Source organism: Lates calcarifer, linkage group LG11 (genome assembly GCF_001640805.2).
Source record: "Lates calcarifer isolate ASB-BC8 linkage group LG11, TLL_Latcal_v3, whole genome shotgun sequence".
In the NCBI taxonomy this organism is placed as follows: domain Eukaryota; kingdom Metazoa; phylum Chordata; class Actinopteri; family Centropomidae; genus Lates; species Lates calcarifer.
The window spans coordinates 11,767,396-11,780,582 of record NC_066843.1 but is presented as its reverse complement, the minus strand read 5'-3'; the positions used below and the strand labels follow the sequence as shown (position 1 = coordinate 11,780,582).

General features: G+C 41.5%; 1 protein-coding gene and 1 long non-coding RNA gene across 2 annotated transcripts in view; one reads left to right on the top strand and one right to left on the bottom strand.

The window, feature by feature from the left end:
- fam20ca (FAM20C golgi associated secretory pathway kinase a) overlaps positions 1-8,909 on the top strand; it is a 37,036-nt gene extending 28,127 nt beyond the window's left edge. The window contains 7 exon segments of the mRNA XM_018671365.2: positions 2,476-2,568; positions 4,545-4,660; positions 5,411-5,591; positions 5,751-5,860; positions 5,958-6,039; positions 6,341-6,400; positions 7,583-8,909. Coding sequence (XP_018526881.1) covers positions 2,476-2,568; positions 4,545-4,660; positions 5,411-5,591; positions 5,751-5,860; positions 5,958-6,039; positions 6,341-6,400; positions 7,583-7,841 — 901 coding nt within the window. The 3' untranslated portion in view covers positions 7,842-8,909.
- LOC108879921 (uncharacterized) overlaps positions 6,327-13,187 on the bottom strand; it is a 45,140-nt gene continuing 38,279 nt past the window's right edge. Inside the window, exons 2-4 of the long non-coding RNA XR_001960409.2 lie at positions 11,997-12,055; positions 7,602-7,753; positions 6,327-6,470 (exon numbers count right to left, since the gene is read on the bottom strand). This is a non-coding gene — a long non-coding RNA (uncharacterized LOC108879921). The remainder of the gene's footprint in view (positions 6,471-7,601; positions 7,754-11,996; positions 12,056-13,187) is intronic.

Below are 13,187 nucleotides of genomic sequence, written 5' to 3'. Positions count from 1 at the left end.
TCATTACAGCACTAGATCAGTGGGAGTAGGTGCTGTATGCTTGTTTTTTTTCCTGCTGTTTCTACCTGCAGCCTTGGCCCCTTTTTTCCCTGGATAGAGACTGAATAATGTCTGATTATTCCTGTCATTTTAACCTAACCCAGGCCACCCAGCTGGGGAAAAATAAACTATGTTACTGCTTCATCTTCATTCAGCATGCACATGTGAAGAGAGTTGCGCATTTGCCCTCATTAGCTTCACTCCAAAAGGTGACATGGCAGTGTTTAGCGTGTTGATTTTCTCTCTGGGTTTGTCGCTGCTGCCCTCTCTCTGTCACCAACACGTATCATTCATCAGTCTGGCTGCGTGCGATAGTGTATTTGTGTGTCTGTGTGTGTGAGAGAGATAGAAAGAAAAAGAGGAGTGTGTGTGTGTGTGTGTGTGTGCAGAGTCTGGGCCACAGCTGTTGTGGTGTTCACCCCACCCCCCACGCCATCTTTCTCTAATATAACCCTCCATCCACTGTGCAGGTCTAAGCTCATGAAAGAGAATTAAAACTGCGAAGTCAGCACAAACTGAGTCCACATAGGCATGCAGTTCAGTTTCATCACTTCATACACACTCACACATATACACACACTCAGTACGTTTGCTATAGCCTAATCACACACTCCTTCAGATAAGGATAAGGACACACACAGTGTGATAAAGGAGGTGTGTGTACATAACAGCAAGGGGAAATTTGTGATTTTTCATAGTGTATGTGTGTGTGTGTGTGTGTGTGTGTGTGTATGTGTGTGTTAGTTACAGCTTTTTACATCACAGACCTGCTATTGCCCACATTCTAAATTCTAAGGAGCTTCCTCCCTGACAGGAAATTGCATTTTTACCTCTTGGTGACCATGGCAACCAAAGCCTGTAATGCTTGTCAGTCAGGTTTATGTTACACATTTTGCACAGTAGAAAGTGAATTTAGGGAAAGAAATTGAGCAGTTTTAGGCACTAATGGTAAAGTGAGGATGCTGTCAAAAATAATCTCATGATGAATTTTTATTCATCAGTTAACTTCATGTGAAGTGCAGTAAACAGAAAAAACCTAAATCAGATCAGTATTTCTAAGACAAAATTTCAAATCTGCATCTTTTTGTGCCACCAAGCCTTTTCAGTGTGATTATCTATACATGATAAAGTTCCTTGATAGTGGCGTATTTGAATGATAACATGGTGCATCACAGGTGCTTTGAGTGCTCCAGCTCACGGGGTCATCTTTTAAAACCTGTGCTGCCTTTTATTCTGGCCCACTCTTCATCAGTATCTTTTATCCCCCACCATGCACCCTGAAAATAAAAACACCATCAGTTGTCTCCTCGCTCTGGGTGGAAAAGAAGGGATCACAATAGCAGCAATTGATTTATGGGTAAGTGGCGGTTTCCTTGACATGTAAAAGAATAAGAGGACAGGTTTTTTTTTTTCGTTTTTTTTAGTGGTTTGTTTTTTTTTTTCCTCAAGAAAATAGGGAGAAAATGTAGAAGGGGGAGTAATGCACCACTCCACCCTCAAGTCCAATCCATACTAATGGAATGGAGGAGAGATAATAAAGGAGGGCAGAGAGGGAGGGGATACAGTATGTGGCGGCAGTGTGTGAGGTTTAGCTGACTGTGTGCAAGCAAAACAGTTAATATATGTGCGTGTGAGACAGAGAAAGCAAGTGTGTGGATGTGGCGAGACAATATCCTGCTGCCAGACAACAGAGACACACACACACACACACACACACAGAGTCTTCTAGCAGTCCCTGACTCAGATCCATGGCTTGGTTGGCAGAGATTCACATCTCCTGGATATGTATGTATGTATGTGTGTGTGTGTGTGTGTGTGTGTGTTTGCTGGGAGGAGCAGGATGTGAGCAAGAATCTCATCCAGCTCTCCCCTCAGCAGCCTTGTCCACACAGGCTTTGGTCTCATGCGTCAGCTTGTGTCCTAGAAATGGACGCTGAAGATGAGTTTCACGCTGCAGGAAACAAAAGAATTTGATGAAAGCCAGGGAGATTTTGCGTAGACAGGCGCAGAAATATGTCCCGAATCAAAAGGCAGCACACACAAAATTAAAACACCATCTGATTCAAGAAGAAAAAAAAAAAAAGGTCAGTGTCGAGATATTGTTTTGAATTTCCTTCTGATGTCTTTGTTACAGCGTTGCTCATAACATCATCCCCTTCCTGATGAGTCAGTACTCAAGAGGGTTTGATACAAGGGAAGAGCTCCAGGACTTTGTATGAATTTGCATTTTCAACTATCTCATTTTTTCAGCCCCCAGTTTTAACAGACATCTTTCAGTTCAGGATGAATATGAAAATAGAAACGTCTCACTTTTTGTTATTATTATAGTTCCTATTGTGCCTCTTATCTACTGTAAACACAAAAACAAAATCACATTAAAAAGAAATTGATGTGAGATGTTATGTTTAATGTTTCCTCCTAACCACTCTCTTGCAGGCAAACGCGGGAGCAGGAAACCCCTCCAGACTTCTTCTACTTCTCTGACTTCGAGAGGCACAACGCTGAGATTGCTGCTTTTCACTTAGACAGGTGAGTTTTGCCACCACCACCCCAAAAAAAACCCACCCCTCTGCCTTGCTGAGATTTCTCGTTGACTCATCTGTTTCCCCACAGAGCGGGTTTTAAAATCACAGCCTGTACCAGGAAGAATGACAGGGCACACATGTTCTTTCACACAGACAGCAACACCTTAACCCCATTATAAACCGGAGGTGCTCCATAATGGACTTAAGCTGTGAAAATCTGAATAGGATTAAGTACATGAGGGATTAGATAACACACAGAGAGAGCTGGGAACATCTCCTCTACTTGCTGCTGAGTGTATTGATTTACACATGATCCTTTTACTCTAAGGACAAGTTAAAAAAAAATCCCAACAGAGAGGAGCACTAAGATGAGTCAACTATGATAGTTCAGGATTCTGGGGGAGGATGATAAATGGACTGCGGGTCATCTTAAGGTCTGCTGGGGGCATTGTAATTACACACAAACACACACTCTCACAGGTCAGCAGCATGTGTGTTTTTGTGTGGGCAGGAGCAAGGATCCAAACAGGAAATCACAAGCACGCCATTACCACCGCAACATAGTTTTAGAGCGGGGGGGGGGTGCTTGTGTTACCCCTGAAGAGCAGTTTGTTTGCGGGGCTGCCTGTGAATTATAGCCCAGTTGTTCGACTGCAGCAGCCTCTGGATACGTGTCCGAGCTGTTGCTTAGTTTATGACTTCGTGTTGAATCAGGAGTGCAGAGCAGGAGGATGTTTTGCTCTGCTAAAACTTTCTTTAATTTGATTTCTAATTCCAGACAGGACTAAAATATCCTGAAGATTTAAGGGAAGAGGTAACATCACCGCACTCCCATAATTGCTTCTAAATCTCACCGCTCTTTGCCTGTGCACTATCTTGCCATCTGTTGTGAACTCCTTGTGACTCGGGGGGTGTGTAATAGGCGGAGTGCACACGGATAGACACCCGACTGTGCTCTCCCAGGCAAACGCACACACATATGCGCACGCACTCACAGGTGCTCCTTTGTCGCTGGGGGAGCCGTGCAGTGACGGTGCAGTTTGCGGCTCCTGAATGCTGTCCTCTGTAGGCTAAAGTTTCGCCGAACTCTGTTCCACTCAGCCGGTCTGTCTAGTGTGTGTCTGCCCGCTCCCAGGAGGCTTAGTTTTAGTCTCAAACAGGTCAGGGTCATTTGGACAGAAAACATACACTGAAGCAGGCTAAACAGGGGCTGAATAGGTATCATGTTCTGACACAGGAGCATAAGAAAAGAATGAGAGCGAGGGGGTGAGAGAATGGGAGGAGAAGAGGTTGAGAGCAGGACGAGTAGATTTAACCTGATCTCTGCTGTCTGACTATAAGCAGAGGGTTTGAATAGATCATGAATAAGTAGATGAGGCTCATAAGGTTGTGTATTTGTCTGTGTTTGAGTGTGTGCCCGTGAGACAGACACTCAAACGTCCTTGTTTTGCTCATAAGCAGATGCTGAATGTCAATAAAGGCTGCTTTTGATGCCAATCACACGAGGAGACAGAAATCCACTGTAAAGATGATGAATTATTAATACATCTTGTATGCTGAAACCATACAGATCAAGTTCTGCACTGACAAGTTTGATAGGAAATCACTAAACAGTATTCTCCTGTGAAGAATAGGATCCTGATGTCCCACTTTTTCTTTGGGCTGTCTCTTGTTCAGACAATAATTGGCATATGTATGAGGATAACTGTCCATAACTGCTAGATGAGAATGAGATGGAGGCTGAAGATGCTCTGTAGCTGCATGTGTTCAGAGGAAAGTGAAGTCGGAAACATTGTGATTCAACACTATAACAATATGGACGTCATGGCAAACAGCATTTCTTCATATGAACAGTACAAGTTCTCACACATCTGTCGATCCAAACTCTCTGTAAAAAATATTTTTTTCCTTCAAGAAGCCAGATGGCTGTGTTTTAAAGATTATAGAAATGATTGTCTATCTGTCTCTTTCTCGCTTCAGGATCCTTGACTTCCGGAGAGTGCCCCCGGTGGCAGGACGGCTTGTCAACATGACGAGGGAGATCAGAGATGTGACGCGCGATAAGAAACTGTGGAGGACCTTCTTCATCTCTCCAGGTAGTGGCTCGGCTGCCAGTCTCTGCAGCTACTTTGGTTTCATCCCATTTAGACAGAGCACAGAACAACTGCATCGCACTGGCTTCACTTGTAAGACACTACTGCTTTAAACAGACTGAGTTAAGTACGTTTGTATGTCCTGGTCTGCTCCACAGTGCAATGTGCGATGATAAATAAACCCAAAACCACAAGTCACCACAGGGTGGCACTGTAAGACAGGTTACTCACAAGGGCACTACAATGCAGATTTTTACTGAATATAACCACATAACTTCATATACAACACTGATAAATGCTGAATTAACTTCATTTGTGTCCAACAATCAAGACATTAAATATTGCAGTGACAAGGGAAAATACAGGCTGTTTCAGAACAAAGACGAACCCAAATTGTGTGTCAATTAAATTTGTACTACAAAGCAAGTCAGTAGTCACATAGGAAGAGCTGCCTCTGAAGAAATAATTCTTTATGATTCTTTTATTAAACAGTTTACAGAAACAAAATGTAAAATTCAAATGACATGCTTTGAGCAGACAGTTTGATCAGTGTTCACATCATCTGAGCAGGATAACATGTAAATAAAGGATGGCCTGTGACTTGTGTTAATCCCTGAAACCACTGAAATCACAGTCTATTTCTTCCCTTCATCTCTGTTATTATTTTCTCCTCTCTTTCTGCATATTTACTTCCTCATTCACATCCAGCTGAACCACTTCTTGCTCTTCCTCCCTGTGTTTCTCTTTCCTCAGCCAATAACGTCTGCTTCTATGGGGAATGCTCCTACTACTGCTCCACTGAGCATGCTCTGTGCGGGAAACCAGACCAGATCGAAGGCTCACTGGCAGCCTTCCTGCCAGACCTGAACCTGGCCAAACGCAAGACCTGGAGAAACCCCTGGAGACGCTCCTACCACAAACGCAAGAAAGCAGAGTAAGGAAAAGACACCAGTGAACCACACTGTTGAATCTGTCAGCACTGACAAACTTAATGACCTTTGAGATGTTGATTGGTCTGTGCTAATTATCTAAGAGCCTGAATTTCTCTGAGTAATTAACCAATTCAATTTTAAAACATATTTATGTTCTGTAGGTGGGAGGTGGACCCAGATTACTGTGACGAGGTAAAGCAGACGCCCCCGTATGACCGTGGCACTCGACTGCTGGACATCATGGACATGACCATCTTTGACTTCTTAATGGGTAAGAGGAAAAGAATTTGGCTCTGCCAAAATCTGATACTGTCACAGCCCTATTCTGTGTCTTATTTTTTCCGCAATTTTCCTCTCTCCTTTTGCAGGTAATATGGATCGTCATCATTATGAAACATTTGAGAAATTTGGAAATGAAACTTTCATCATTCACCTAGACAACGGAAGAGGGTAAAGACATTCATCTGCTTGTGAAGTGTCCGTCAACTAGTAAATGTCTGATCCACTGTAATGGAAATACTTTCAGTGGTATCTTGCAGTGACTCAGGCATTAATTAGAAACTAAATTAATTAACTGAAATCTATCTCCTCACACTCTGAAGACCTAGAGGAACTACATCCAAGAAACTTAATCAGAACTAATAAATCAATAACTGAGTAAGCTGTTTAAAAAGCTAAATGCAATATACAGTAGAGAGTAGCTTGGGATAATTTCTGATTCATTCTTTGATCTTCATCCTTGGCCTTGTAGGTTTGGAAAACATTCCCATGATGAGCTGTCCATCCTGGTGCCCCTCAGCCAGTGCTGCAGGTCAGACTTTTGGATTATCTGTGAATTTCCAACAGTTTTTTCATCGCAGGGATGGTGTTTCTTTGTCCTGCTAATGACAGAATGAAACACACTAGTCACTATCAGGCCTTTTGTACACGAGAAATACCAAAATCTAAAGAAATCTCATAGAACATTTAACCCTGTACTCCAGTGAGGAGTATCTCTTGTTTTTAGAATACAGGGTATGGCTATTAAATAACAAGACTGCACTTATGAGAATAAAACCACGTGTTTCACAGTCACTGAGTGTTATATATTAAAGGTTGGGTATTCATGCACAACTGCTGTAAGTTCTCAATAAGTGACATCTTTAGTTCACTACTAGCTACTGATTGAAGTGCACATATTTTTGCTAAGGCATTGGAAAATGATTAGCTTAGAAGTTGAGCGCTGCATTAACTTGAATTTTTTGGTGAAACTGAACAGAACAGCAGCCGAATCTTTTCGTAGATTAACTGAGGTGAATGGGGAACACTGCATGTCACATGCACATGTGTTTGAATGGCACAACAGATTTTGTGAAGGCAGAGAGGATGTCCAAGACGATGAACGTTTTGGGCGCCCACATCAAAAACTTCTGAAAACATTCAGCAAATTGAACAAATCGTTCAAAATGATCAACAACGCAGTATGAGAATGATAGCAGAAATGGTCTCAACTGATTGATTGATCCATAGTTTGGCAAATTTTGCATGAAAATTTGAACATGACACAAGTTTGTGCCAAAGTTGTCCCAAAACTTCTGTGCGCCAGCTCACACTGCGCTCTCAGTAAAGCAGTTTCTGGCCCAAAAACAATTCACAGTGCTTGATCACCCTCCCTATTCACCTGATCTAGCACCATGTGACTTTTTCCTTTTTCCTAAAATCAAATCTGTGCTCAAAGGAACAAGTTTTGAGTCTGTGTCAGAAGTTAAGAAAAGAACGACAGAGGTTCTGAGACATCTGTCCAAAAGACCAACTGCACTGCTTTGATCAGTGGAAGACCTGAATGCAGCAGTGTGTTGATGCAGAAGGGGAGTGTGTTCAATAAAACTGTATTACAGTATCAGTCTTGTTATTTAATAACCATACCTTGTATATACAGAAAACAGTAATTATCCTAATATTAGAGTTACATTTGAAATAACCTGTTCAGTTATCGTCTCTCTCATATGTTCAGAGTGAGGAAGTCCACGTACCTGCGTCTCCAGCTGCTGGCCAAAGAAGAGTATCAGCTGAGCTCTCTGATGGAGGAGTCTCTGCTGCGTGACCGACTGTCCCCCGTCCTCATCCAGCCTCACCTCCAGGCCATGGACCGCAGGCTCCGGCTGGTGCTGCAGGTCCTCGGGGGCTGCATGGAGAAAGAAGGCTACGTCAACGTCGTGGAGGAGGATTTAGTAGGGGACACAGCCACCCACAGGAGCCCAGGTCACAGGTAGTGAGGGCGAGGCTTGAGGGTGACGGGGACCACCGGTGAGACACATGGACGATGGACCACAACTGTGGCCATCTGACCAATGGGGTTGGACCAAAAATCCCACCTCTCATATCAAGCTGAATTCAGTGAATTCTAAGACTTGCCAACATTGCCTCTATGGAACCTGCTTGTAAGTGTGTTTATAGGAGAAACGGTCCACAGATACAATGAAAGACTGTGCTCACACAGAGGCTTTGTATTTGTTAGATACAGATGTATTTTTGTTTTACCAGATGTTGTTTAAGACATAAAGGAACCACAGCTATGTTCTGATTTTGTCCTGTTTGTTTTGACTATGGAGGGTATCAGCTTGTTTTATGTGTTATTATATCAGTGCATAACCAAATGAGAACTTACACTGACTGGGCATCTTATGGTCAAACAATAAGCTTTATCAGTTATATCACAATGTATGAAAAGGTTAAGAAAGTGTGTGGAAGTTTTGAGTCAACTATATCAGCTGGAAAAGTTATGTCAGACTTGGGAGAAACAACTTCAACCAGGAGAAAAAAAGAGTTTCCTAATAGTGTGTTCTCTTTATCTATCTTTATAAGCTTTTGTCTTGGCACAGACTTGGAACAGACAGATTGAAAATGCTATTCTGAGCAGCATAAATCTGAGCTCAAGTATGTTTCTCACTGTAGTTCAAACAGTACCTTCACTTTGCCTTATTCCAATTTTCTATCTCTCTTTTTTTTTTTAACTTTCCCCATCTCCTCTGCAAGTTTAGCTTGCACTACACGCAGTACAACAGCACAACTCGAAAATATTATTCTCCAAACCAAAAAATATTCTAAATGTAAAGAATGGAGCCCACACTGAGGTGCGGGTTAGTGTTTATGAAATGGTGTGTCACTTCATTCAAATGCACTACCATCCTTACCTGCAAACCTGAAACATTTAGTATTGTCTGCTATGATATAATTTTACAATTTTGCAATGCAAAATGTTACAGTTTGTATGTTGTTTCATTTTTATGAGATTTCATGTCCAAATGACTATTTATTGGTGCGTTACAAAGAGTGAAAGTGGTTTAATTAATTCTAGGTTATGATTTTGCTTCATGTTGCTTTATACATTGGGAAATATTTAGCATTTGGATTCTATTTAAATTGACATTCCTTTAGGAGCTATTTTTATGTTCAGATGATAGAAAAACAACTAAGCTGTTTGATTTCGGACATTTAGGTTGTTGAAGTGGTGCCAGTGCAATTTTCCGTTTTCCTCCAGAGTCCTGTGTATTGGCTAACCCAGTACCTGTGCAATGACAGAAATGGAGTACTTGAATGTTTTTGGGTTGGCAGTATGGACAGGATTCATAGAGTTACAAACAGTGTGAAACCCTGGAGCTGGACTCAAGTCTGCTCGGGGGCGATAAAGAGGTTAAAACGCCTCGTGCCACCACAAGGACAACCTTGGGCACTGTTTTCATATTATCAGTGTAAATACCTATAAATACTTTGAAAGACCTAACAAGCTGCACCGCACAGTGATTTGCTTCTGTTTTCTGCTATTGCATTGTTACTGTGAAGATCTGTTTACTAAATGATTAAAGTGTGCAATAAAGACAAAAGTGAGGACAAAAATCTGTGTGTTTAGGTGGCTGCAGGCATATGGGCGCTCTCTTTCTTGATTTTATGCATGGGTGGAGGTGAATATGTGTGTTTATTTTGAGGGGTAAGGACTAACAATACAGTGTACAGAAACATTTAGCATCCATTAAACTCATCCAGCCAGTGGGCAGGCCTTAGATTAACATATGCGAAATCTCAGTTTTCATCATGACCTTTACCTGCTAGCATTAAAAAGCTACGTTCAGCCAATGTTTATCTGTTAAAACAGCATCTTTTCTTCCTAAGGCAAAGACTACATTTTAATAGTAACTGGTTATGACACCAGGTCAGACAACTCATAGCGCTGTTCGTGAGGCTGAGGGAGAAACAGCAACGTTTTCCTTATCACTAAATAACTTCCCAGGCGCTGCCCGTGGTGCTAAATGAGTTCCAGGACGCCGTTTGCGGTGGTGAAGGAATACCGAGGCGCTGTCCGTGGTGCTGAAGGATCACAGCGGTGCTGTTGGTGCGACTACAACAGCACCACGGACAGCGCCGGTGTGTTTTATCTGTGGCGTTAATGAGCCGGCGGATAAAGTCTAAGGGAGGCGACGAAGACGGTCAGAACATTCTGGTAGTTGAGAGGTTTGTTTATGGATAATCTGTATTTATATCCTCATTACTCAGCATTTGTTACGTGCTCTTTTAACTGAGGCAAAGACACAGAGGAGCTGAAACGAAAGAAGATTACGGTGGCCCTGAAGGTCAAAACAAACAACAAACGTTTCCTGCGATTGGTTGGAGCCAAGTCGGGTAATGCTGTGTGTGCAGTGACAACATCGGCGAAGGTAATGTAATTTATGTGTCTATGTTAATGTGGCTAACTGTTTCCTTTGGCTACTTTGTAATTTTAACGCTTGCTTTTCTTTGTGGTGTTAGAGTTTTTACCCCTGCAACTAAACAATAACTAACACTGGCTAACGACAAAGTGTTTTGCTGGGTGCAACTTTGTCCACTCACTTGTAGCTATGTTTTCTCCTTAGCAGTTGATTTCTTGACATTGTGTTGTACCTCATCATATTTTTTGAGGGAACTATAACTTAAGAGGGGGCATACTCGTGGACGGTGAAATGTGACTCTGACAATACATGAGGCACAATCCCATGTGGCCACACACAGGAGCCTCAGCTGATGGGATTGTCACATGCGACTGTCATGGAACAAGGAGTTGTGAGATAAAGGTATATTAAGATGTTTAACATGTAAATGTACTTTTTTTTAACTGATATCGTCTAACTGCCAAGCCTGTGGGCTCCATCAATGTTGCTGCTGCTTCCTGTCAGCTGATTTATGTGGTAAATGGTAGGATGACCATGTCCACATAAATCAGCTTTAGCAACACCTCTGAAGACTGCATGCTGGGCAGTCAGTCTGTTGCTTACATGTCAGTTTTACTGCAAAGCAAGATTCTGCCTCATCAATGATGGAGATGATGTTACACCGGACAGGAGCCAGGCTTGCTACTTTCAAGTCCAGGCACAACTTCACTTTGTGAATGCTGAGCACAACTTTGTGGTCTTACGGTGCTTAGAGGATCAAATCCCTCACATTACCAGGACCTGGAGCAGCAAAAAGCCCCACTATGATTGTAGCAGCCTCACAGACAGTTGGGTGCAAGGGGTTATCAGATGTGAAAAAAAAAGGACCAACTGAAATTTTATAGAAAAGTAAAGGAGTGAAAAAGTTTAAAGAAACTATAATAGAACAAAATTAACTAAATTACTTACTTATTTACTAAATTAGATACAAAATCACTCACTTAATTGGATACTTATTAAATTAATTACTTACTAGCTAAATTAGATACTATATTACTCACTTAATTAGACACTAAATAAAGGACTCAATTTTCTGATAAATTCTGACAATCCCATCAGGCGAGGCTCCCATGTGTGGCTTCTTGGGATGCAGCCAGAGAACACTTTCCATACAGGACAAGCTCTCATGCTCCAGACCCATCAGCATCTCATACTCTCACAGAAACAAAAAGCATTAAGGAAACAAAAAGAATCAATATGATATTGTCTAATTTTATATTTAAACATACCAAACTGATGTCCACCACTTTGGACCAGACCTGGGGCAGTGGACCATGTACCTGTCAGGTACATGTACTCTAGTAATACTGAATTTTTACTCAGCACTAATGAACATAGACAGTGACACAGTGTTAAAGTGCTTTAGCTAAAAATGACCCACCTCTGGCAAAAACATACTGAGCAAAAATGCCAACATTCTCTACTTGCAGTTGCCAAATTGAATATATCAATACCCAATAACTATGTGTAACCTTGGGATAAAGCCAGATTAAAAGGTTTTCTATTTTGGGGGGCTACACAGTGAGGGATTGATATTAATTTAAACTTCTTAGTTCACATTTTTCTGAAGTTTGATAAGTTACAGTCCTGATCTGCATCAGCTGTAACTAAATGATGACATGTTAATTGTCAAATTGCAGCTGAAGTAATGACTGGAAGGACTGAAAAGAATAAACTAAAACTGACCGTCTGGAATTCCTTGTGTCTGTCTCTTCTCTCCATGATTTGCTGTTGAAGTTTGAGTCCTGTGGAGACAAATCAGCAAGAACAAGCATTAATATAAAGCTGCAACTGTTTAATCCATCAGAATAAAAGCACAGAGGGTGTCTGGGTATTGAAGTTCAAAGTGTCAAAAGATGGAGAAGTACCAGACTAAATCCACTGGACTAATCAGAGCTAGCTCAAGAATTATATTTGAATTGTACTCAAAGATAGAAGAAGTGATACTCTTCTATCCAGCTTCACCACAGTGCAAAGTTTCTGTTTTGCTCCCCCAGGGTTTGTCTCTTACATATCTCCTTCCTGGGGAGGAAGAGTTAGCGATGAACAAATTAATGAAGAGAGTGACCTCCTCCTAAAAAACCTGTTACCTGGGGATACTGTTCTAGCAGACTGTGGGTTTAATGTTGGAGACAGTGAAGAATTCTACTGTGCTTCACTACAGATACCTGCATTCACTACGGAAAAAGACAGTGAACTAGAAAAAGAACAAATGTACTTATTCATGTTGAAAAGGTTACAGGATTAGTCAGATGGAAGTATCAGAATATCAGATTTGGCAAAGTAGGGCCATGCCCATGGAGAGTTACTGTCACTGATTGATAAACTGAAGTTATTTTCTGTGCCATGTCAAATTTAGCAGTCTCTCTTAAGTAAGTAAAAACCAGGGCTGTAAGTGAAGGTTGGAAGCCAATTTTTTGATGGCTAGAGTCAATTTCTTGCTTTTTTCTCCTTATTAACAACAAGCTTTGGTACACGAGAAAAGCTAATTGTGATTTCTCGGTCTGATAAATTTAAGTGACCCTTAAATGATGCAAACTTCTGGTGTTTTGAGAGACTGCAGTTCCTCCCATGTAGAGAATCACTGCTGGGCCACAAGCTGCTCAACTTGGGATCTGTCCAGTTACAATCAAGACGTGTTGCCTCACCCTTTCCAATAATCTGAAATGTTGTTATGTTTTCAAAATGTTGCTGTATTTTTTGAGATGTCATTGTGCTTTTACTAATTTGTTTGTTACATCTAAAAATATCTGTTTTGGCGCCAAATCCCTCAGATATAGATAAGAAATGGCAGCGCCTCCCTCTTCTCCTCAGTGCAACAGTGTTAAGAGGTAACTAGTTAAACACTGTATTCATTATTCCTGGTTTGTTCACAGC